Source organism: Schistocerca gregaria, chromosome 4 (assembly GCF_023897955.1).
Source record: "Schistocerca gregaria isolate iqSchGreg1 chromosome 4, iqSchGreg1.2, whole genome shotgun sequence".
NCBI lineage: Eukaryota > Metazoa > Arthropoda > Insecta > Orthoptera > Acrididae > Schistocerca > Schistocerca gregaria.
The window spans coordinates 365,022,051-365,049,125 of record NC_064923.1 but is presented as its reverse complement, the minus strand read 5'-3'; the positions used below and the strand labels follow the sequence as shown (position 1 = coordinate 365,049,125).

Genomic DNA, 27,075 nt, shown 5'->3' with positions numbered 1-27,075 from the left:
CCTGTCAATTGTTCCCTTATGCTCTCCCTGAAACTCTGTACAACCTCTGGTTCTTTCAGTTTATCCAGGTCCCATCTCCTTAATTTCCCACATTTTTGCAGTTTCTTCAGTTTTAATCTACAGGTCATAACCAATAGATTGTGGTCGGAGTCCACATCTGCCCCTGGAAATGTCTTACAACTTAAAACCTGGTTCCTATATCTCTGTCTTACCATTATACACTCCTGGAAATTGAAATAAGAACACCGTGAATTCATTGTCCCAGGAAGGGGAAACTTTATTGACACATTCCTGGGGTCAGATACATCACATGATCACACTGACAGAACCACAGGCACATAGACACAGGCAACAGAGCATGCACAATGTCGGCACTAGTACAGTGTATATCCACCTTTCACAGCAATGCAGGCTGCTATTCTCCCATGGAGACGATCGTAGAGATGCTGGATGTAGTCCTGTGGAGCGGCTTGCCATGCCAAATCCACCTGGCGCCTCAGTTGGACCAGCGTTCGTGCTGGACGTGCAGACCGCGTGAGACGACGCTTCATCCAGTCCCAAACATGCTCAATGGGGGACAGATCCGGAGATCTTGCTGGTTCCTAAATCTCTGTCTTACCATTATATAATCTATCTGATACCTTTTGGTATCTCCAGGGTTCTTCCACGTATACAACCTTCTTTCATGATTCTTAAACCAAGTGTTAGCTATGATTAAGTTGTGCTCTGTGCAAAATTCTACTAGGCGGCTTCCTCTTTCATTTCTTAGCCCCAATCCATATTCACCTACTATGTTTCCTTCTCTCCCTTTTCCTACACTCGAATTCCAGTCACCCATTACTATTAAATTTTCGTCTCCCTTCACTATCTGAATAATTTCTTTTATTTCATCATACATTTCTTCAATTTCTTCATCATCTGCAGAGCTAGTTGGCATATAAACTTGTACTACTGTAGTAGGTGTGGGCTTCGTATCTATCTTGGCCACAATAATGCGTTCACTATGCTGTTTGTAGTAGCTTACCCGCATTCCTATTTTCCTATTCATTATTAAACCTACTCCTGCATTACCCCTATTTGATTTTGTGTTTATAACCCTGTAGTCACCTGACCAGAAGTCTTGTTCCTCCTGCCACCGAACTTCACTAATTCCCACTATATCTAACTTTAACCTATCCATTTCCCTTTTTAAATTTTCTAACCTACCTGCCCGATTAAGGGATCTGACATTCCACGCTCCGATCCGTAGAACGCCAGTTTTCTTTCTCCTGATAACGACATCCTCCTGAGTAGTCCCCGCCCGGAGATCCGAATGGGGGACTATTTTACCTCCGGAATATTTTACCCAAGAGGATGCCATCATCATTTAATCATACAGTAAAGCTGCATGTCCTCGGGAAAAATTACGGCTGTAGTTTCCCCTTGCTTTCAGCCGTTCGCAGTACCAGCACAGCAAGGCCGTTTTGGTTAATGTTGCAAGGCCAGATCAGTCAATCATCCAGACTGTTGCCCCTGCAACTACTGAAAAGGCTGCTGCCCCTCTTCAGGAACCACACGTTTGTCTGGCCTCTCAACAGATACCCCTCCGTTGTGGTTGCACCTACGGTACGGCCATCTGTATCGCTGAGGCACGCAAGCCTCCCCACCAACGGCAACGTCCATGGTTCATGGGGGGAGGATATCAGCTATGCTGCATTTGCGTAATTGGAATAACAGTTAACATATGTAGGCCTCCGTTGTTCCAGTATTGATAGTGACTATACATACGTAACATTGTGTCCATTTAAAGTCATAGACGTTTATGTGTTGTATACTTACGCACTGAACAAAGATTACTGAATGAAGCATTTAAGGCACTGCGACGATATACCAACTACCGATAAGATCGATTATCAGTACTACATGTATGTTAACGTTACACGCAACAACAAACATAAAATGCATATTATGTTACAATATTAATAATAACGTTACAAAGTATTTGTATTTTGTGGTTACTATATAACATTAATGGAAACACGGACAGATGCACTTCGTTCTAAGCAACTCTGAAATTAATTTAGGTATTGGTCATACAGACAACATCATCACGACATGCACTGTCAACTGAAATCTAATTTTCTTCCTCTTACTTGGGTACACATCGATGTATGAGACATAGTTTAATAATTATTATTAGGGATTAACATCGTTGGATCTGACAATTCTAGTACCTTGTCTGTTTAATAAAGCACTTACTTGTAGTTATATAATATATTACTTAAAAGGATGTCGATGTATGGTAGCACATCGACATCCCTGCTACCATACCATATATATGCAGAGCGTTTAAAAATGATCACATTTTACACTAAAACTATAGAGCGCCAATATATTTCAACAGTCTATGTCACATATCACCAACCATGCATTGAAGGACATCTAACTGCTTACGGTTACATCTTTGTGGTTTCTAGATAATTACATGTTAATCTAGATAAAGGTGCCATGAGCATAAAAGGGCACAGGCTTTCAGAATTCAGTAAGACCACTAGACCACTATACAACATACTCGTACAGACACTAATTTTTCTTTTTGCAGGTAGGGTGTCTTCCCATATCTATTCCAAGGCGTTGAAATAACAAAAAAGGCAGTAAACATCAATAATTCCTGCCACACTGAAACATTTATTAACAGATATTGTCTTATGAAGAAATCATTTTCTTCCCAAACCTTGTGCCATCTGTCAGTGTCATGGACTCCACTGCAACTGCGATTCGTTGCGGTAGCTGTAACAAGGATTGTGGCATAGGTAGGACAAGTAGTTTGTCTTTCGCATGAAGTCATAAAAAATCGTAAGGGGGCTAAATTTGGTGATTGTGAAGGCCATCTGCACCACACGTCGTCACCAGCAGTTGCTTCGTCGAGACATAGTTCAGGCAGATGTTTGGTCAGGAGTTGTCGTACAGCTAAGTAGAAGTGAGAATCATATTGCGAGCAGTTGGAAGTTGCTAGAGTGTTTCTGCAGTCGAGACAGAACCTGCCATCAAAGTATGTCGAGGTAGCAAATGCCTTTGACGGATTCCCTCAAAAATAGCGGGGCAATAGATTTTCTCCCTTGACACTAAGCTGAGCATGTCGCATGGTCGAAGGAGTCTCGTTTCCAATTCTATCGAGCGGATGGACGCGTACGGATATGGAGACAACCTCATGAATCCATGGACCCTGCATGTCAGCAGGGGACTGTTGAAGCTGATGGAGGCTCTGTAATAGTGTAGGGCGTGTGTAATTGGAGTGATAGGGCCAGTTTCTTTGTCTCTTCAGTGTAAATAAAACACCGACAAGACCGTGCTGAACTGAAGCTACAGTTTCGACGCTCACACGAAATCGCAGTCACTCGTGATAGCTAGCTTATGGCAATCAACTAATCCTGTTACCAAAAAATTACAAAACGGATTGTGTGGTAGAATGCTCGCTCAACACAGTTCGATCTCTTTGAACGTTCAGTTTTCGGTCACGACCTGAGCACTAGGGCACCCGTATTTTAATTACTTCAAAAGTCACAGTTAACACATAAAAATCGGAATTTCGAGTGCTCGTCATTCAAACACGTTCGCGTTCACATTGCGGCCCTCCGTTGACAGTTTTAAATCATTGTTCTACAAAATAGCTACATCTATTCAGAACTCCAATACACGTGTCCGAAGACGATAAAAGCTGAGGTCCGAAATGTAGTTATATTTCACTAGGCGATTCTATAGCTCACGAAAGATGCGCGAACATATAGGCCTCTGAGTAGCTGAGAAACATCATAGCCATCCGATTTTAGTTTTGACCTGCGCAATCTCGTGTCTTTTACATTCCACCAGACACAATATAATAGTCTTTACGAGCAATCTATTAAAAGAAAACCACAGGTATCAAAATAACTCCATATTTAAAAAAAACTAAATGACCGTAAATTGTATCTTGTTTCCCTAGTACCATAAAATGACGAATTACATTATACAAGTTTCCTGTGAGAGCATGATTCGCTCTCTGTACAGTAGTATTCATTTATTATACTACTTCGCATTCACACCTTTGTTCACACTATTAACTAAAAATAATAATTCGACAATAATTAATAGAAGTTATAATATTCACAATGGATAAAGTTTTATTTTGAAAATATTTGTTTTGACTTCATAATTTCATAGTTCATAAAGTGCTGACACCTTTCGGCCACAGTCGTTAACTACACTGGTGACCAAAATTGAAGGAACAAACCGAAATTTTCCGAGGTTCCCTTTATTTTGCCACAAAATGGTATACGCAAGTGATAGTAAAATAGAAACAATGCACAGAATGTAAACAGCTGCAAAACGCATAACGGTAGACAAAAGTGTTCTTCGTTTTGCCCAACTTAATGGATTTGCACACACATTCTGAAAACTGGTTAATGCGCTCAGTATGGGGCGTGACCACCTCTGGCAGTAGTACAAGCATGACAACGGCGAGACATGCAGTGAATGATGTCATCAATCTCATGTTGAGGCAATAATGCCAGTTCCCCCTGCAGAACTGCTTGCAGGTCTTGGAACGTGGTTGGTGAAGCTCATGTGACGCAGCTCGTCTCCCTGTGGATCCCAAACATACTCTATGGGAACTTCCTGGCAGATTAAAACTGTGTGCCCGACCGAGACTCGAACTCGGGACCTTGCCTTTCGCGGGCAAGTGCTCTACCACTTGCCCGCGAAAGGCAAAGGTCCCGAGTTCGAGTCTCGGTCGGGCACACAGTTTTAATCTGCCAGGAAGTTTCATATCAGCGCACACTCCGCTGCAGAGTGAAAATCTCATTCTGGATACTCTATGGAATTCACGTCGGGAGAGCTCGCAGGCCACGCCAAGCGTGTAGTATCTTCCGCTTCCAAGAAAACATCAATCACCGGTGCTAGCATTATCAATATGACTTGTGGGTCCACAGCACCTCGCAACGATCGCCGCACATAAGGTCCCAAGACCTTGTCACAATACCTGACACCAGTTAAACTTTTCCGATTCACCTGTACAATTTCGTGAAGAGGTGTTCGCGTAGTTCCCATAATCCATGCTCACACCATACATACATACATACATATATATATTACTCCTTGTTCCATATATCATGAATACGGCATTTCGTAATGATGTGGAACGTGTCACTTTAACATAAGTTTTCTATACAGAAAATAATCAATTAATTATTTTATTTTATTTCATTTTTTATTCTATTTTATTTTTTTACAGTTACTACTTCATATCTAAGAATTGATCTATTGAGTAGAAAGAGCTGTCATTCAGAAATTCTTTTAATTTGCTTTTATATGTTGGTTGGCTATCTGTCAGACTTTTAATAATATTTGGCAAATGACCAAAGATTTTTGTGGCAGCATAATTCACCCCTTTCTGTGCCAAAGTGAGATCTAATCCAGAATAGTGAATATCATCCTTTCTTCTAGTGTTGTAGCTATGCACTTCGCTGTTATTTTTCAACTGGGATGGGTTATTAATGACAAATTTCATAAGTGAATATATGTATTGCGAAGGTACTTTGAATATACCGAGTTCCTTAAATAAATGTCTGCAAGGTGATCTTGGGTGGGCTCCAGCTATTCTGATTACACGCTTTTGTGCAATGAATACTTTCTCTCTTAATGACGAATTGTCCCAAAATATGATGCCATATGAAAGCAGTGAATGCAAATAGGCATAGTAGGCCAATTTATTGGTATGCTTATCACCAAAATTTGCAATAACCCTGATAGCGTAAGTAGCTGAACGTAACCGTTTCAGCAGATCATCGATCTGTTTCTTCCATTTCAATTTCTCATGAATACTCACACCCAAAATTTTTGAGTATTCTGCCTTAGCAACAGACTTCCATTGCATAATCTGTGTTTTCTCAAAATTTAGTGAGAGTCCATTTGCAGAGGACCACTTCATAATTTTCTGAAAGACATTATTTGCAATTTCCGCAGCTGATTCTTGATTCTTGCGCGTGATTAATATACCTGTATCATCAGCAATAAGAACTAACTTTGTATCTTTATGAATACAGAGTGGAAAGTCATTAATATACTGAACCCTGTGGGACACCATTGTTGATACCTCCCCAGTTTGAGGACTGCGGGTTTTTGTAGACTATCTGTACTGTTAATTTTAACCTTCTGCATTCTTCCAGTTAACTATGAATTTTGTCCCACTCACACCACAATACTTAAGCTTATCTAGAAGAATTTCACAATACACACAATCAAATGCCTTTGAGAAATCACAAAATATCCCCATTAGCGATCCTCCGTGATATCGGTTTCATCCCACAGTGACTGGGTCCCGAAATCGACTTCCACATTCCCTGCAGACGCGGACCCATCGAGAATCACTCTCCATACCAAATCGTGACTCATCTGCGAACAGAACGTTGGCCCACGGTTCACGTGGCAAGCTGACAACTCCACTCTAGGCGTTCCCTTCCGTGACGATGCGTCAGAACTGCACATTCAACAGGTCTCTGCCAATGAAGAGGACTCTGCCGAATCGTTCTGTACACCGTTTATCTCGAGGCAATACTTCCTGTGGATGCTGCAGGGTCAGATGACAGTTGCCGTGCAGCAGTAAGGCGGTACCGTCATGCCCTTACAACCAAATGACGGTCCTCTCTTTCTGATTTCACAAATGGCCGGCCGTGCCCAGGTCTTCGAGGTACAGTTTCCGCCTCTATAAACTGTCCGAAAAAAAGCGGAACGATTGACATTAAGCGGTAAGGTCACATCAGTTTGCGACTGTGCTGCTTCCATTTTTCCTATGGTCCTCCACCGCTGGAAGTCTGGTAGGCGTCTTCTCTGTGCCATACTGCACCGTCTGTGACTGTGTACACAGAAACTGTGGATGACTGACCACCCGACAAACACTACCCCATCTGAAAGATGTCCTGATGTCGTCGTCTGCGAGGTTGTCCTTTGACAGGAGTGCGACATTCCGTGCAGAACACTATCTTACGGATATCTGTTGACTGTATGATTATATCAAGAATTAGACACAAAACAGAGAAAATGGAGTTTGTTGCTTGAATTTCGGACACCAGTGTACATGAAACTGGTGCAATGATCACAGCGATCACGTGTCGTTTGACGACCACCTTTCATCTGTGCGGGAAGCTGCTCGCTCGTGTTTATAGCCGTAGGTGCGATGTAAAGGCGCTACGCCTCATCACGACTTCATATCTCTAGGATTCGCTGGAATGTTGCTCGAACGCGATCAACGTTTTGCTCCGACACAGTAATACGACCAGGAATTCTGCCTTTGTAAACGCGGGTCATCTCTTCAAACTATTAGCACCAGGCGTTAATGGCGTCTCTGATGAGTGACTCTTGCGGGTGATGCGTGCGAAGTACTAGTTGAACAGCCGATACCACCTCTCTGTTTGCCAAGAACGCTTTAGCATAGTTGTCATTTCCTCCACTAGCTTTCTATGGCAGCGGCAGCCTGCAACAAATGAATTGCCCCTATATGCGAAAAAAAAATGGTTCGAAGGAGAAAGTTTTGTACCGTCTCGTTTCTGCCAACTTTTTAAAGTGTAAAATTCTATGGTGCTCACCCTGTGTTAAAGTATTTGTAACCTGAAAACAATAACGTATCTGTCGTCTTGCACAATCTGCTAATTTATGCTATCGATTGATAGTTGTGGTGGTAGCTACTTTGGCATCAGAATTTTCAAACCTTAAAAAATAATTAGGAATTGACAGAAAAGCATCCTTGTTTAGAATCTGGTTTTACGCAGCTGCAGCTTTTTAAAACGACCATAATTGGGGATAAAAGCGCCGAAGATGAAGAAGGCAAGGGCAGAGAAGGCTGTGAGACGACGTCAGCCAATAGTACACTGACTAGGACAGCACCACGACAGGAGCGGCCTCTACAAGAAGAGAGTATAAGCGCGGCTCCTGCCAGTCTCGGCTTTTCCTCAGGGCACCCTCTTTCCCTTCTCTCCCTCCTCACTTCCTCCCTTCTCCCTCCTACCTCCCTCTCCTCCTCCTCACTTCCTCCCTCCTACCTACTACCTCCATCTCCTCCCCCTCACTTCCTCCCACCTTTGTCCCTCCCATCCCCCTCCCTGAGCTTCCATACCCCCCACATACTCTCTCCCCTCTTCCTCCCATCTTCTCTCCACCTGGCATCCTTCCCCCACTCCCCCTCTACAATCTCGTATTTCACTGTGGCAGGCACCCCCCCCCCCCTTATTTTCTTGCAACAGTGTGTTTGAAGTGCGCCGACGATTGCCATCATTTTGTTAGTGTTTCTCTTCGTCTTAGTGCAACGCTGTTTCTTCGTCAGTGCTCCTACGTTCACGTGTTCAACCGTCTGTCTCCGTACATCTGTTTGTATGTCTTCACGTTTCTTGTATTTTTTTCTTCTGTGGCCCAAGAGCGGCTTGGATAGGCCGCTACCTTCCTACCTTTTGTAAAGGTATAAAAGGTCTCGGCGCACTAGCAGAGGCAGTAGCAGACCCAGACTAGAGACCACGCACTAGAAGAGAGACACTGGAAGGGCCGTGATTAGTGATCAACATGTATATGTTGATTAAATTGCATGGACATTGAAACTTCCTGGCAGATTAAAACTGTGTGCCCGACCGAGACTCGAAGTCGGGACCTTTGCCTTTCACGGGCAAGTGCTGTACCATCTGAGCTACCGAAGCACGACTCACGCCCGGTACTCACAGCTTTACTTCTGCAGTACCTCGTCTCCTACCTTCCAAACTTTACAGAAGCTCTTCTGCGAACCTTGCAAAACTAGCACTCCTGAAAGAAAGGATATAGCGAAGACATGCCTTAGCCACAGACTGGGGGATGTTTCCAGAATGAGATTTTCACTCTGCAGCGGAGTGTGCGGTGATATGAAACTTCCTGGCAGATTAAAACTGTGTGCCCGACCGAGACTCGAACTCGGGATTTTGCCTTTCGCGGGCAAGTGCTCTACCATCTGACCTACCGAAGCACGACTCACGCCCGGTACTCACAGCTTTACTTCTGCCAGTACCTCGACTCCTACCTTCCAAACTTTACAGAAGCTCTTCTGCGAACCTTGCAGAACTAGCACTCCTGAAAGAAAGGATATAGCGGAGACATGGCTTAGCCACAGGCTGGGGGATGTTTCCAGAATCATATTTTCACTCTGCAGCGGAGTCTCCGCTATATCCTTTCTTTCAGGAGTGCTAGTTCTGCAAGGGTCGCAGAAGAGCTTCTGTAAAGTTTGGAAGGTAGGAGACGAAGTACTGGCAGAAGTAAAGCTGTGAGTACCGGGCGTGAGTCGTGCTTCGGTAGCTCAGATGGTAGAACACTTGGCTGCGAAAGGCAAAGGTCCCGAGTTCGAAGTCTCGGTCGGGCACACAGCTTTAATCTGCCAGGAAGTTTCATATCAGCGCACTTTCCGCTGCAGAGTGAAAATCTCATTCTGCATGGACATTGTATAAAGCGAAGGACATTGATTATTTGCATGTCGCCATTTGCTTGCGACCCAAAATAAATTATTGTAATAAAAAAGCATTAATGTGATTTTTCCTGAATTCTTGTTTAGTTATCCGAGAAAGCAGCATCCTTTAGGCACCCTATAAGAGACGAGTCGGCAGGACGTCACACAAAGTGGGTTATCTGTAGGTCCATTTCTGACTTTATCTCAGAAACAATATCTCTGCGTCCGTCGCTTTCGTAGTCGCACATCTAACGTGGCTGGTGGCAGCATTACATGTGAAACTGAAGCAGCCCTAATAATCCAGTAACCGTAGCTGATCGCGAGTAATCGCGCTCGTTCCACTGAAGCGCACGGTAGTGGCTCGCAATGGGTGCGCGCGATATCGACAATACGGCGGGCGTGTCGCGGCCGTATCACACGCACGTGCCGTCTGCCGGGCGTCCATTGTCGCGCCGGACAATGGACAGCGGACGGGCGTAATTACATGTATGCTGCATGTCAATAGAAAGCATGATGAAACACTCCGGCTGTGGGCACACAGAGACATCCAGGGCCAATTTTCCCCTTTCTTCCACACGATTTCAATTGGGTTAAAAGCAATTAGCGCCATTCAGCTCGCACGAAATGTAGCCTTATTGTTTACCACACAATTAACCTAATGCTCGTTACTTTATACTCTCCAGCTTTTACAGTTTCACGAGGGCGCTACGTAGCGTGTTCCCGTAGAAGAGAGATGATCATTAACTCCGCGAGCTATACCATTCATGAATCTGTTCTTCCTTATGCCCGAAATTTAAATGATAATGGTATAGTTCTGAATATTCGAACGACAGTAAGAGATGGAAGGATACAGAAAGACACAGCAAAAGCTGCATAACTGAAGACACCAAGCAAAGGAATTATGGAAATGCCAGCTAATTACCGGTGAGTACTGATTATTTATTGATATGAAGTTTATTTTAGATGGGAAATGAAATCTACTACAGTTTAAAAGCGGATATGGTTTAATTACATGTTTTAAAACAAAATCATCTAAATACCTATTGTAATATTAATGTAACACAAAACGTAAGTATACAGGGTGACCAAAAATTCCATTAACATTTAAAAATCAATACTTCACCGAATAATGTAGGTAGAGACGTAAAAATTGGCTTGTGTGCTTGAAATATCATTTCGTTTTATTGAAATCAAACAAGTGCACGAAATGACCAACTGCATCTACATCTACATGACTACTCTGCAATTCACATTTAAGTGCTTGGCAGAGGGTTCATCGAACCACAATCATACTATCTCTCTTCTATTCCACTCCAGAACAGCGAGCGGGAAAAACGAACACCTAAACATTTCTGTTCGAGCTCTGATTTCTCTTATTTTATTTTGATGATCATTCCTACCTATGTAGGTTGGGCTCAACAAAATATTTTCGCATTCGGAAGAGAAAGTTGGTGACTGAAATTTCGTAAAAAGGTCTCGCCGCGACGAAAAACGTCTATGCTGTAATGACTTCCATCCAACTCGTGTATCATATCTGCCACACTCTCTCCCCTATAACGTGATAATACAAAACGAGCTGCCCTTTTTTGCACACTTTCGATGTCCTCCGTCAATCCCACCTGGTAAGGATCCCACACCGCACAGCAATATTCTAACAGAGGACGAACGAGTGTAGTGTAACCTGTCTCTTTAGTGGGCTTGTTGCATCTTCTAAGTGTCCTGCCAATGAAACGCAACCTTTGGCTCGCCACCCGACAATATTATCTATGTGGTCCTTCCAACTGAAGTTGTTCGTAATTTTAACACCCAGGTACTTAGTTGAATTGACAGCCTTGAGAATTGTACTATTTATCGAGTAATTGAATTCCAACGGATTTCTTTTGGAACTCATGTGGATCATCTCACACTTCTCGTTATTTAGCGTCAACTGCCACCTGACACACCAGTCAGCAATCTTTTCTAAATCGCTTTGCAACTGATACTGGTCTTCGGATGACCTTACTAGACGGTAAATTACAGCATCATCTGCGAACAATCTAAGAGAACTGCTCAGACTGTCACCCAGGTCATTTATATAGATCAGGAACAGCAGAGGTCCCAGGACGCTTCCCTGGGGAACACCTGATATCACTTCAGTTTTACTCGATGATTTGCCGTCTATTACTACGAACTGCGACCTTCCTGACAGGAAATCACGAATCCAGTCGCACAACTGAGACGATACCCCATAGCTCCGCAGCTTGATTAGAAGTCGCTTGTGAGGAACGGTGTCAAAAGCTTTCCGGAAATATAGAAATACGGAATCAACTTGAGATCCCCTGTCGATAGTGGCCATTACTTCGTGCGAATAAAGAGCTAGCTGCGTTGCACAAGAGGGATGTTTTCTGAAGCCATGCTGATTACGTGTCAATAGATCGTTCCCTTCGAGGTGATTCATAATGTTTGAATACAGTATATGCTCCAAAACCCTACTGCAAACCGACGTCAATGATATAGGTCTGTAGTTAAATGGATTACTCCTACTACCCTTCTTGAACACTGGTGCGACCTGCACAATTTTCCAATCTGTAGGTACAGATCTATCGGTGAGCGAGCGGTTGTATATGAGTGCTAAGTAGGAAGCTATAGTATCAGCGTAATCTGAAAGGAACCTAATCGGTATACAATCTGGACCTGAAGAGTTGCCCGTATCAAGCGATTTGAGTTGCTTCGAAACCCCTAAGGTATCTACTTCTAAGAAACTCATGGCGCTTCATATGATACAAAAGTAATCATTAGCATAACAACGTGTATTTAGCAAAGACAATATTCTTAGTGAGAAATGCTGAATAAGTCGCCCATCACTCATCAACAATACCTGCAGTCGAGGGACAATGTTGTGAACAGCACTGCACAGTAAGTCAGTAGGTACGGTGAGAAATTGCCGTCGGATGTCTTTACGCAACCCCAGGGAGTTCACGATCGCTGTAGACTTGCGACATCAGGCAACCCAACAACCAGTAACCACCTGGACTGAAGTGTGGGTCCTGGTGAGCCAAGCACGCGACTCTTTGCACAAGAGAGGAGAGGAGAAGATTCAGTGTTTAACGTCCCGTCGACAACGAGGTCATTAGAGACGGAGCGCAAGCGCGGGTTAGGAAAGGATGGGGAAGGAAATCGGCCGTGCCCTTTCAAAGGATCCTTCCCGGCGTTGGCCTGAAGTGATTTAGGGAAATCACGGAAAACCTAAATGATGATGGCCGGAGACGGGATTGAACTGTCGTCCTCCCGAATGCGAGTCCAGTGTGCTAACCACTTCGCCACCTCGCTCGGTTGCACGAGAGACATTTCATAAGTTTTGAAATATGTGGTGGAGTGCCAACGTGCTTAGGAGTCGCACCTTGCAACCATGCTAGGGAATATTCCATTCTGTAACATATAGGCGTACCTCACACATATCACACTGACAGTTTGAAAAGTAGCACCCCACATTTGCTCGAAGGAAAAGTGTCCGATCTCTACTGATGTGATAAGTTCACACCAGACCGTGACTTCTACATCTACATGTACGTCATTATTCTGCTATTCACAGTAATGAGCCTGGCAGAGTGTTCAGTAAACCACCTTCAAGTTGTCTCTCTGCCGTTACACTCTCGAACGGCGAGCGAGAAAAAGAAGCACTTAAATTTTTCTGTGTGAGCCCTGATTTCTCTTATTTTATCGTGATGATCATTTCTCCCTATGTAGATGGGTTCCAACATAATGTTTTCGCAATGGGAAGAGAAAATTGGTGGTTGAAATTTCATGAGAAGATCCCGTCGCATCGAAAAACACCTTTGTTTTAATGATAGCCACTCCAATTCACGTATAATGTCTGTGGCACGATCTCCCCTACTTGGCGATAGTACAAAACGAGCTGCCGTTATTTGTATTCGTTGTCATGCAATGTGGTATCCACGACAGATCTAGGATTTTCGGTAGTCCAAACTCTGCAGTTGTGGATGTTAACAGGCCCTCGAAGTGTGAAATGGGCTTCGTCGATCCACAACAAGTTGGATGCTCAGTCGTCACCATGCCCTCTTTTTTGAAGTTTCCACACGGCAAACTCTCTCCCCGACACAAAATCGTCGGTTAACATTTTCGTGATGACGCTGGATTTTGTACAGATAGGATGACTGTCCAGCGCCATCTGTTGCCCAGTTTGTGCACTCGTTTTCGGTTTCAATGAAACCCCATGTCTTTTCAAGTACCTGTACCAATTTTTATTCCGTGAATTATTGCAGTTTCAAATGATAACGGGCTTTTTGGTTGTCTTGTATAAAATACAATGTCTTTCAAAAAGATTTGTCTAATTTCGCAAAACTGTATCTTGTACAAGAATGACCATAAAAACTTGGGATACATTCAAAGTTATAATGTGATGTTTCGTGTCACTGACGACAGGACTTTCCCTACAGTAGCTAGATCGTTCGCTCAGTACCCCTTATGCATCAGGATGGGGTAAGATAGCAGCCAGTACCTCGAACCAGCACCGCACTGCCACCAGTACGTAAAAGCCTTCCTTAAAACTCATTTGAGTCAGTTTGGAATGATAACAGGGAAAAGTGGACGAGAATGAATATTTTGGATCGGAAACTTAAGGCCAGGGACTTCACACAGGAGAGAGGAACTTTTTCGAAGAAACAGAAGTGAGGTATCTACCGATGGTTCCCAACATCCGGAACGGATGGGCATTAGAAGAAGAAGACAGCGGAGGAGATAGGGACTTAATCGAAAACTTTGTGTTTCTGATTCATCTGCACTAACTACGATAATACATCGTACTGAAGGCAGCGATGGTTCGTAAACACTCGTTGGCAGTCATCTCGTAAATGGTTCGATTTCAGACTCACGTTTAATCCAGTTCCTTTTATTATAATATACTTTCACCCTTGTCAGTTTGCTCTGTTAATTATGGTACACCCTGCACACCTGAACAGCATATGTCTCAGTTTGTCTTGTGCAGTACTGCTCACAGTTCAGTACAGTTTGATAACTGCAGCCAATGAAGATAAGACTTGAGTATTACTGTGCTTAATGTCTAGGGAAAAAGTTTTGGTCTAAATAAAATTACAGGTATTTCGGATATTTTGTATTATGTCACTAGTATCTGTCTAACTGCCGCTGTTCATTTGTTATTTCTGCTCTCTACACTGCAATGTTAATTATGCTTATTTTGTATTATGTCACTAGTATCTGTCTAACTGCCGCTGTTCATTTGTTATTTCTGCTCTCTACACTGCAATGTTAATTATGCTTATCGTTTGTTTTCGAGGATATTGTAACTATTTCCGAAATAAATTGATTGTATGTAGTTGAGAAAACTTATTACCCGCTTCGTAAAATTCCTGTGTGTGTGTGTGTGTGTGTGTGTGAGTGTGTGTGTGTGTGTGTGAAACAGGTTCGTAATTTAATTTCCTTTTGTTAGTAGAGGTGATGATTTTTTACGACGTGGATGCTGTATTCGAAGAGTGGACCACCAAGCCCGCTCCACGGGCTATCAGCCGTACGAATATGCGCCGACCCGTCTTCCATCAGTCACCGTGCCTCTTCCGGACGGTTGTTTGCTGCCCCGATGTCGTACCAAAGCATCATTCTGCCTGTTACATCTTCTTCAGCTCTCAACCCTACTCTTTGTCGATAATTTCAATTAATGCCTAAACTTCTGCCGTTCATATGCTTACAAGTGTAACTGAAATTGAAAGGTGGCAAGCCATTCTGTCACTTTAACTACTCTGTCGGTCAGAGTCATTATTTTTGTTAACTTAAATACGCCACTGCTATCATACATACTCCTTCATCCATTCACTGTTTTTATTTTATTGTGGTGATACATGAATGCAGAAGCAATTCAGAATGCAGTAGCACTAAACTCATTAATTTGATGATCAATTTGAGTTCTGGAAGACAATAAAAGTGCCTTAAGTAAATCCACCAATTTCATATATAAAAATTAGGAGTGTAGCTCATGATGTGAAGATTTTTGAGAACATAATACTTTTCTACATGTGAAGGTAATAACATTTAGCAACACTTGGACATATATTTATAATAATGCAAACAACATATTGCACCATTAAAATAAGACATCATTTGCATTTCTCTGTAATAGCTCTCCCTCTCCCCCCTCCCCTTTTTCGTTCCATTGTCGCAAAAATTAGTTGTAATTTAGGTCCTATTGGAAAATGAGAGATGGCGACACTCAGTACCCACATTAGGAAAAAAAATAGGAGAAACGCATGTAGAATTTTTTTTTCACAAAACGTATGAACTAAAATAGCTCATTAACCAATAAGTTCATTACTTTCAAGCTAATTATTAATATTCGTTTACATATTTATTAACAAAATCTGTAACGTTATCATGTACTGACCTTGTAATGCAAATTCAGATTTTGTTTAAGAAATTCTCTCTCTTTGATAAATTAAATTTTTACTTTATTTTACCCTACACTTATATACAACGTGTAGCACATACTGCTTTAGTTTCTCGCTTTTTATAAACAGTAATTGCTGTCCTCCATGTGAGTAACGTACTTTCAGCCGAGACATCCACAGACGAAGCCTTCATTTTTCATGCCAACGTGAAGGATTTGTCTTACGGAACTCATTAATTCCGTCAAATCTGATGAAAAGATAGGGTTGTTTTATAAAAACAAAGTGTTCAAATCCATCAGTGATGATTTTTTGAGATTTTCTCGACTTCATAGTGAACAGTTTTTTATGGCTCCTCCTCACGATTCAGTCCATTGATCATTCTCATTTTTCCTTTACAAGTCACGTTAGATGAAGAACGCTACGATCAAATTCATTAGGTGACAATGTAACAGTTACAATCTTGAAATGTAAATACTGTGGTTTCGCTAAAGGGAGACACAGACCCACCCTTCTACCTACATACTGACGAGGAATATACAAACAAATTGTATTCTCTTCTTGTTCCTATAGTTCGTTATGGAATACAAACATGTTCAAACAAGAAATAATTTCCTTCGCCTACCCTACAAGAGCCGCTATTTGAAGTCAAATGCGTTGAGGTTGCTATTCAGACATTCCATGCTGTAAGAACTGTGCATTCATTTTCATATAGTTTAGTAGTTTCATTTTCTTTTTTTTTCCTTTTGCGGCACATAATTTGATTTTTAGAATGAATTCACTTTAGCTCCACAGTGAGATACTTGCAATCTATCCAACTTTACCACAATACCTAATAATTTACGTAATTAAACAGTTACAACGTTTGTAAAGCGTTATCCGTTGAAAACTCGTAAATTAATAGGAAGGAAATCGATGTTTGAAGACACAATGACACACTCGACAATGGCAGCTAAATTTTCCTGTCACATCTTGTCTTTGAGAACATCCCTATTTCGTGTCAGTGCGGAATACGAAGGCTAAGACAGAGCAAGTACTTACAATTAGACAATCCACAAACAAGTTTCATAGTTATAAAATTCTACAGAAACTTTGAACTGCAAAATTGCAGCTGCTTGGTTTCTCAACGGCGTCGTTTCCAAGGAAATATGAGAAACAAGAAAAGCTTCATTTACCGTCGGTAAAAACAGAAAATCATGTGTACTGGTCAGAGCAATGCATGGCTGTAGGTCCTCAGTGTTTTGCGCAGTCAATAAGAATAATAAAAGAGAGAGAATCTTTACCAATACATCCTAAATTTCATAGTCGTGAAACAAAACTAGTAATTTTGCACTTCTTTGTTCTTTTAATAGAACAAATGCTTGCTGGCCGGGGTGGCCGAGCAGTTCTAGGCGCTAAAGTCTAGAACCGTTCGACCGCTACGGTCGAAGGTTCGAATCCTGCCTCGGGCATGGATATGTGTGATGTCCTTAGGTTAGTTAGGTTTAAGTAGTTCTAAGTTCTAGGGGACTGATGACCTCAGAAGTTAAGTCCCATAGTACTCAGTGTCATTTGAACCATTTTTGAACAAATGCTTGATAAAATTTGTTCAGACGTCGTACGATATAAACGATAACTTGCATGAGAAGGTACTTTTCAGTGAATCGAAAAAGTGGAACTTGTTACGTGATATATTGTCAAACCTAAACAAATTAATAGTAGCCCTGTCTCAAAAGTAAATAAAATAGATAATAATTCTTCCTTTTGTGATAAATGATGACGCTTCATATTGTACAGCTCACATACTATTTGAGACGCTCTCCTTTGTTGTTTATCTTCTCGAGCAATTGTGATTCAAAACGTATTACAGGACATCGATCCGAGAATCCGAATCGTTACCTTGAGCACAATGCAGCAACAGTTCGTCTGCTCTAAATTTCTCCTTGGCTCGCAAGCGGCACAGAACAGCAATGTCCCTACAGGAGCACACACCACTGTAAACTGTTACGGATACAGCTTTTTATGCACACGTCTGTCTGCAACGCCTTTATCTCCCAAGTCGTTCCCCAACTTAATGTGTGTGCATACATCCAAAGTTTTTCAAGTTGCGTCTATATTGAGAGTGACGTTACACTATCTCTTTGGCAATGTCAATTTCTAACGGTAAAATTTACGTAGAGGAACAATAAATCAATGTAGTTACAACTACAATATTGAACTGATAATATAGTAAAAGGTACTACACAAATAAAAGAACGTTTGACAACAACAGGGTTATTCGAAAAGAAACAAACATTTATTGCTTCCAAACTACAAAATACAGAAACACAATTCAAATTTTTATGCGTTCTGTGTGAGTACAATGTATTACACGACACATATCAACACGGCAGCTCATTTCCTCCAGCGCACAAAGGAGCTCGTCTCTCTTTATCCAATTCACAGCTTCAACAATACGAGGTCTCAGGCTTTAGGGGGGCGGGGGGGGAGGGGATAAAAACGCGATCTTTTACGTAATCACACAGATAAGTCATAACGTACGTTCTGTGAATACTTGGGAGGCCACCAGCGACGTTCATCTTCTCCTCTTCCAATTCAATGTCCTGAAATAGCGTCATTCAGGAAACGTCGGACGTGCTTAGAGAAATTCTGAAGCTCACCTCTCTAAGCGCACCTTGTGAATTTGAACTGTGGGGTTCCGTAAAAGAAAAGACCACTTTCTTGTCTTGAAAGTCCGCGACATCGCATTGTTGAAGCTGTGAGTTCGATAACGAGAGACCAATTGTTTCGTATGGAGCAGAAAAGTAGCCATCGTTTTGACACACATCAAAAAAGTTTTGCATCATCCCGGTTCCAAGAACTCCTGAAGACAGACGTTGACTGTGGATATTGTATCACAGACACAGTGCCTTTGACTCTTCAGAGATGTCACTAAACCTCTCCAAAGATGTAAACAACGATGAATGAGCAGCGTCTGTTAGACGGAGGGGATCCGACAGCCGATCAGATCCAGTCATTCCACCAGGAAGGAGGTGAACGACTCGTGTTGTCTGTAGTTCAACCATACCTAGACGGTCGATACCGCGGTTCGATCATGTCCGCATAGTTACTTTGTGCCAGGAAGGGCTCTCAAGAAAGGGAAGTGTCCAGGAGTGTCGGAGTGAACCAAAGTGATGTTGTTTGGACATGAAGGAGATACAGGGAGACAGGAACTGTCGATGACATGCCTCACTCAGGCCGCCCAAGGGCTACTACTGAAGTGGATGACCGCTACCTACTGATTATGGCTAGGAGAAACCCTGAGGCAGCGCCGCTATGTTGAATAATGCTTTTTGCGCAGCCCCAGGACGTCGTGTTGTGTATTCACGAGCACTTCGCTCTCATTTAAGTATATGGCCGAAAGAGCCAGACCTCAGGAATTGTGAAACGAACCCTGTCGTCCAGGACCGTGCACCACAAATTCCCAAATTCACCACGAGATGACGAAAGTCCACGGGCGTCTATTGTGCTGAATGAGGCCAGGCTGATCAGGCCTAAGCGCTGTAGTGTGCGGGTGGCACAGACGAGAACCTACGCCATAGGCAAACCCAGGGAAGCATAGTAGTGTTAAATATGGCGGACCTAAGATCGGCCATAAAGGGAAATATTTAAGAAAACTATTTACTTCCATAGTAATTCAGGGAATTAAGCTACCATCCTCCATAAATTTTCATGGTGATCCCAATAAAACTTGAATACTGATCATATCTATAATAGTTTAGTTAACAAGTTTTGTAACAAAGGTCTGAATACTGTAATCTGAACGCTTTGGTCGATCTTAACGATCTATATTTCATATAGAAGAGCATCATTAAAATGACAAACGTTGTAAATATCAACTCTGTAACTTAAATTGTTTAAAAAATATAGTAAATATAAATTATCGGTATTTTCAGTTAAGCATCAGATCATCATTTCCTCTACACAAAACACATTGAACGTTGACAGCATGACACCTTATTGATGATTAGGTAATAGAATATTTGTTGTAATGTTTAGTGCAAAATAGTTATTTTGTTCCTTATTTATTTATCAGAAAGCACAATGGTGCAAGGCTACTGGCCGGGACATTCAAAGTTAAGAAGGAAATTGTGTTGGTTTTACATAAAAGAATTTAACGTTTATTATGTAATGGATATTATTGTCACTTTATTTAGAACGTGAAAACTGTCAAGTTTTAATTATGTTAAAATATAAAATAATGTAGAATAAGCTGTCGCCAATCACATGGACGCCTTCAGGAAACGGAACTGCCCTAGTCAGCTGAGCGAGTATATTCGGCGCGCGGGAAACGCGGCCGGGGACGGGCAGAGGGGCACTGCTGGTGCAGACGCAGAAGCGGACAGTTCGGCTGGAGACAGCTAGGGGTACAGCTAGGGTGGAGACGCAAGAGTGGGAAGTCGGTCTTTAGGCAGCTAGCAAGGGAAACGACTTAGAAAATTTAGTGTGGTATCACGGGACTTGGTCTCTGAGCGGTGAGCAACCGCACGCCTGGTATCAATTCTAACTTTTCGCTTAGTTAATGAAGTGGAGTTTTGGACTTTTAATTCACCATGACATTGTGAATGATCGAACTGTGTCAAATGGATATGCGCTCGAGTGTAACAGTAACTCTAAATACGACCACTCCTGCTATTAATCGGCTTTCTGAATAAACATTATTCTAACAAAATCGAAACTCTGTGTGTGATCTACATCATTTAAGGCTCGTTTATTTAGTTCCCTATATTATTATTACTCTTATTATACGTTATATTAACTTTTTATTTCTCAAAGTTGCCATCAACCACACAATTTAACCAAAGGGTCACAAGTGTTTAATTTAGGGCGTGTAACGCGACACGTGCGGTTCAACCCCTAGACGAATTTGAGCCAAGACATTTCGACGAAGAGTAACCACTTGTGAGCTCGAACAACTTTCTGATGTTAGCTCGCAGTGTTGCGACTCAAACTGTGCGCAGTAGGCTGCATGATGCGCAGCTTCACTCCCGACGTCCATGACAATGTGCATCTTTTCAACCACGACACCATGCAGCGCGGTACTGACGGGACCAACGACATGCCGAATGGACCGCTCACGATTAGCATCACGTTCTCTTCACCGATGAGTGTAGCATATGCCTTAAACCAGACAATCGTCGGAGGCGTGTTTGGAGGCAACCAGATCAGGCTGAACGCCTTAGACACACTGTTCAGCGTGTGCAGAAAAATGGAGGTTCCTTGCTGTTTTGGGGTGGCACGATGTGCGACCGACGTACGCCGCCGGTGGTCGTGGAAGGCGCCGTAGCGGCTGTGTGATAGTGAACGCCATCTTCCGACCGATACAGTAACGTTATCGGAGGCACACTGGCCAGGCATTCGTGTTTATGGACGACAGTTCGCACCCCAATCGTGTACATCTTGTGAATGATTTCCTACATGATAAGCCGGCCGCGGTGGTCTCGCGGTTCTAGGCGCGCAGTCCGGAACCGTGCGACTGCTACGGTCGCAGGTTCGAATCCTGCCTCGGGCATGGATGTGTGTGATGTCCTTAGGTTAGTTAGGTTTAAGTAGTTCTAAGTTCTAGGGGACTGATGACCACAGCAGTTGAGTCCCATAGTGCTCAGAGCCATTTGAACCATTTTCCTACATGATAACGACATTGCTCTACTAGAGTGGTCAGCCTTTTCTCCAGACATGAACCCTACCGAACATGCCTGGGATAGACTGAAAATTGCTCTTTATGGACGACGTGACCCACCAACCACTCTGAGGGATCTACGCTGAATCGCGATGAGGAGTGCAACAGTCTGGATCAACTGTGTCTTAAACATCTTATGGACAGTATGCCACGACGAATACAGGCATGCATCAATGCAACAGGATATGCTACTGAGTATTAGAGGTACCGGTGTGTACAACAATCTGGACCACCACCACTGAAGGTCTCGCTGTATGGTGGTACAATATGTAATATGTGGTTTCCATGAGCAATAAGAAGGGCAGAAATGATATTTATGTTTATCTCTATTCCAATATTCTGTACAGGGGTGATGCAAAACTTTTTTTGATGTGTGTATATTTGTCGCGTAGCGCGTGGTGCTCATATTGGAAGCATAAAAATATGAATTTTTTGCAGTTTGGAAACAATAATTGTTTGAAATGTGTTCCTCCTTTTTTGAATCCCTGAGTCAACAGATGGGGACGTTTGCAAGACAAGAACCATCTGCACGAACAGTTCGACGACGTTTGCAGCAGCATGGACTATCAGATCGGAGACCATGTCTGCGGTAACCCTTGACGCTGCATCACAGACAGGAGCGCCAGCGATGGTATACTCAGCGACGAAACTGGGTGCAAGAAAGGCAAAACATCACTTTTTTCGGATGATTTTAGGTTCTGTTTACAGCATCATAATGGTCGCATCCCTGTTTGGCGACATCGCGGTGAACGCACATTGGAAGCGTGTTTTCGTCATTGCCTTAGTGGCGTATCTCCCGGCGTGATGGTATGGGGTGCCAATGGTTACGCGCAACGGTCACCTCTTGTTCGCATTGACAGCACTTTGAACAGTGGACGTTACATTTCAGATGGGTTACGACCCGTGGCTCTACCCTTCATTCGATCCTTGCGAAACTCTACGTTTCAGCAGGATAATGCACGGCCGCATGTTGCAGGTCCCGTACGGGCATTTCTGGATACAGAAAATATTCTACTGCTGTCCTGGCGAGCACATTCTCCAGATGTCTCACCAATTGAAAACGTCTGGTCAGTGATGGCCGAGGAACTTGCTCGTCAAAATACGCCAGTCACTACTCTTGATGAACTGCAGTATGGTGTTGAAGTAGCATGGGCAGCTATACCTGTACACACGCCATCCAATCTCTGTTTGACTCAATGCCCAGGCGTATCAAGGCCGTTATTACGGCCAGAGGTGGTTGTTCTGGGTACTGATTTCTCAGAATCTATGCATCCAAATTGCGTGAAAATGTAATCACATTTCAGTTCTAGTATAATATATTTGTCCAATGAATACCCGTTTATCATCTGCATTTCATTTTGGTGTAGCAACTTTAATGGCCAGTAGTGTAATATACAAACAAATAAATTTTCTCCCGTAAGCGAAATGAAGAAAAATGCGGCGACTACTACCTTTACTTGTAAAAGAAAGACTACTGCGGTAGCGAAGGAATGAATCATAAGCTGGAATAGTTCGGCTTGATCTGCACTCTCCGTGACAGCGTTACTGATTCGCCGCCTCACCCTAACAGTGGAAATGCTTTCAGTGAATGTAACTGAAGTAAAGAGGCTGCCTTCATTAGATAATGTAAAAATTTCCTATGCACAACTAATATTTTTAAAGCTATCGGTCTTATTGCTTTTCTTGGTTTCTCTGACAGAGGCCCTTATCCTAGTGTATACAGCTTTCACACAACTCATTTCTATGCGTAGTGAAACTAATCTGTAGGAAAGGAAAAATGAACAAAACTTAGTGTTATGCAAGAGCTTCACTAATACAGGGGTGGATCAAAAATATAGAAACACGGAGAGAAAGTAACGCTTGAACATAAATGCCTGCAGGTTCCCCTGCTGTATTTGATCAAGAACGGCACCTGTGCAATGTCATCAACATGATGCAAGCGTCAGTGGTGGTCAGAACATTGTTCCATGCATTTATGAATGCATTATATCAGAGCAGCGAGAATTCGAACGTGGGCAAATTGTTGGTGCTCATATGATGGGTGGGTGCTTCCGTAATGAAAGTAGCCGAAGTGTTTGCTGTTTCAGGGGACACTGAATCGAAAATTTGTACTGCTTTAAAGGGAAAGCGGAAAAGTATCATCCTCTGGCACCGCTGACAAAGGCGTGTGTTCAATGATCGGATCGTGACAAATGGTAATTCAAGAGAATTCTCATGAAAAATCAGAGGACGACATCTGGAAAAGGCGCAGCAGAACTGAACTCTGCGTACATGAACCCTGTCAGCACCAAAACAGCTCGAAGCGAGCTCCGTAAATTGAGAATTGCATGGCGAATTGGAATTCCAAAATCTTTCATCAGCTACACAAATGCACGGAATAAGAAAACGTATTGTCGAAGCCACAAAATCTGGATTATGGAGAACTGGAAAGGAGTCAAGCGGTCGGATGAAACTTGCTTCACACTGTTTCCAACTACTGGCCGAGTGAAACATGGTAGGGTCACGATGATGATTTGGTCAGCCACATTGCGATATTCCACAAGTATTATGCAAGGTCGGATTACTGTCAAGGATTACCTGACATTTTGGCTGAAGAGGTACATCGCTTAGTACAGTATTTGTTCCGCAATGGTTACGCTGTGTCCCAAGGCGTTATGCCCTTGTTTACACAGCCCACGTCGCCCTGGACTAGTTTTGGGAGCACGAGGATGAATATTCGCAACCTCCCTGACCATCATGGTCGAAAGATCTGAGTATTACTGAGCGTTTATGGTCTACTTTGGAGAGGAGGATGCATGATTGCTGTTTACCTCCATCACAGTTACCTGAGCTTGCCACAATTTTGCATGGGAAATGGTGAAGATCACTCTTAAGGTGGTGGTGGTGGCAAGAATACCTTCAAAACCATTCGTGACCTGCATTTATCCGTTTTAAGACGACCAGAACTTGTTTTGAATGCCATAAAGTTTCCTGCATCGTATAAGGCATGGTAATGTGTTGCGTTTTTGGTGTTTCTGTTTTTTTGTCCGCACTTTGTATGTCCCACTACGCTACACACGGCGTCGTAGCAGAGAGAAGGTGCCGCTGTGGTGTGTGACATGTGTGGTCCTTCTGGTGTTTCAGTCGCTGCTGCGCGGCGCACTCCGCCAACAGAGCGCCGTCATCTTGATCTGCATGGCCATCGACCGCTACATGTGCACGCTGCACCCCTCCAGGTACCACCGGCACTCCAGCAAGAAGGTAAACACCCACCAAGCGCCGCGCCTAGCTCTCAGCGCTTTGATACTACACAGATTAAAATTTGCACTGTGTCCCAAAACCAAGCTGCAAACTGAGGCTGGAAACTTTAAATGAAGGTACACAATGATTTTCAGTATTACAGGTGTAGCAAATGTTCAATTAAGGTCGCCATTGCCTACAGTAAACTGAGATGACAAAAGTCATGAGATAGATATATGTAGGTATGCAGATGGCGGTAGTATAGCATGCACAAGGTATTAACGGGCCCTGCGTTGGCGGGGCTGCCATTTTTACTCGGTTGGTTCATGTGAAAAGGTTCAGGAGTCATTACGGTTGGACGACTGAAATGAATAGACTTGCACAATGGTAGTTGGAGCTAGACGCTTGGGACATTCCATTTCGGGATCGGTTAGGGAATTCAGTATTCCGAGTACCAAATTGTGTGCATGGGCCGAAAATACCAAGTTTCAGGTATTACGACTCACCACGGCCAGCGCTGTGGCCGACGGCCTTCACTCAACGACCGAATGCAGCGACATTTGGTAGAGTTGTCAGTGGTAACAGACAAGCAACATTACTTGTGAAATAATCACAGGAATCTATGTGGAAAGTACGACGGACGTATCCGTCAGGACAGTGAGACGAAATTTGGCGGTAATGGGATATGGTAACATATAAGCGACGCAAGTGCCTTTTCTAACAGCACGAAACAGCCTGCAGTGCCTCTCCTGGGATCATCGTTTGGACTCCAGACCAATGGTAAACCGTGGCCTGGTCAGATGGTCCCTAAGAGCTGACTATGGACCCAGGTTGTCAACGAGGAACTGGGCAAGCTGATGGTGGCTCTATAATGGAAAGAACTCGTCACTGACTGTAAATGATTACGTTAGGCAGTCTGGAATCCGTCTGCAGCCATTCGCAGATTTCATGTTCCGAAATAACGATGGCATTGTTGTGGATGACAGTGCACCATATCACCGAGCCACAATTGTTCGCCATTGGTTTGAAGAACATCCTGGACAATTCGAGTGAATGATTTGGTTAGTCAGATAGCCCGATATGAATACAGTCGAACATTTGTGTGACATAATCGAGAGATCAGTTCGTGCACAAAATCCTGCACGGCAACTTTCGCAATTATGGACACTTATAGAGGGACCTCCAACGAGCAATTGAGTTTATACCACACCGAGTTGCTGCGCTACCCCCGGGAAAAAGAGGTCCGACACGATATGAGGAGGGGTCCCATGACTTTCGTCAAGTCAGTGGATATTGGCTTATGGTTTATTATTTATCTGTCTCCTAACTGGTTAAATGCTTCAGAGTACAGAATCTCTAATGCTGCGTAAGCTATTCTCTGATATCTTAACACATGAGCTATCACGTCTATCCCGTATTGTAGGCAGCATCTTTCATATACAGGGTGTATAATAATCAATGGGCAAACGTGTACCGTTGAAAGCACGCGGTTTTAGAAGCAAAAACACGTAGTAGACACAGGCTCTAAAATGCATACGTGAAGAGTTACGGTTACTTCATCTTCCTTGCCGTGAAACGTCTTCTACTGCAAGTTCTTTCTTTTCCATAGCTCATGAGGAGGTAATATGGACGAAAAAAAGGAAAAAAATCTCTACTAAACACGCTATGTACTTATTCACCAGAGGAGATGTGTTTCATAGCAGCGAAGATGAAGAAGTGGCCGTAGCTCTCCAGGTATGCATTTTGGAGCTCGTGTTTACGTCTTGTATCGTGTGCTTTTAGCTATATCCGCTTACGTAATTAATTATGAGACACCCTTTACTCCGTCCTCATCGATTCTGCGAAGAATCTCCTGATTTATCTTCCACTAAATTCTTCTATACCACCTCATTCCAAACGTTTCAGTTCTTTGATTTTTCTATTTTTGGATGTTACAGACTCACTTGAATACACTACTGTACTTCAAACGTACATTCTTAAAATGTCTTCCTCAGATGAAGACAGATATTTAATAGAAGTACACCTAAAGGAAATGCCCTCTTTCTCTATTCTGATATGGCTGTTATGTTCTCCTTGCTTCCGTCGTTCTGCCTTGAAGACTGCCGAATTTCTTCACTTGGTCTACCATGTGGTCCCCAGTTTCGTCCTGCCACTATTCATTACTGTCGTCTATCTTTGGTTTACTCTAACTCTGTATTCAATGCTCAATAACATTCTCTTTTTCTTCAAGAGGCCATGTAATTTTTTCTCATTTTACCTGAGGATAGTAATGTCACTAGCGAGTTATCATCGATATA

At 42.9% G+C, this 27,075-nt stretch overlaps 1 protein-coding gene across 1 annotated transcript in view; it reads left to right on the top strand.

The window, feature by feature from the left end:
• The window catches only part of LOC126267733 (trace amine-associated receptor 1-like), a 456,181-nt gene that overhangs the window by 289,422 nt on the left and 139,684 nt on the right, over positions 1-27,075 (top strand). Inside the window, exon 3 of the mRNA XM_049973036.1 lies at positions 24,683-24,799. Coding sequence (XP_049828993.1) covers positions 24,683-24,799 — 117 coding nt within the window. The remainder of the gene's footprint in view (positions 1-24,682; positions 24,800-27,075) is intronic.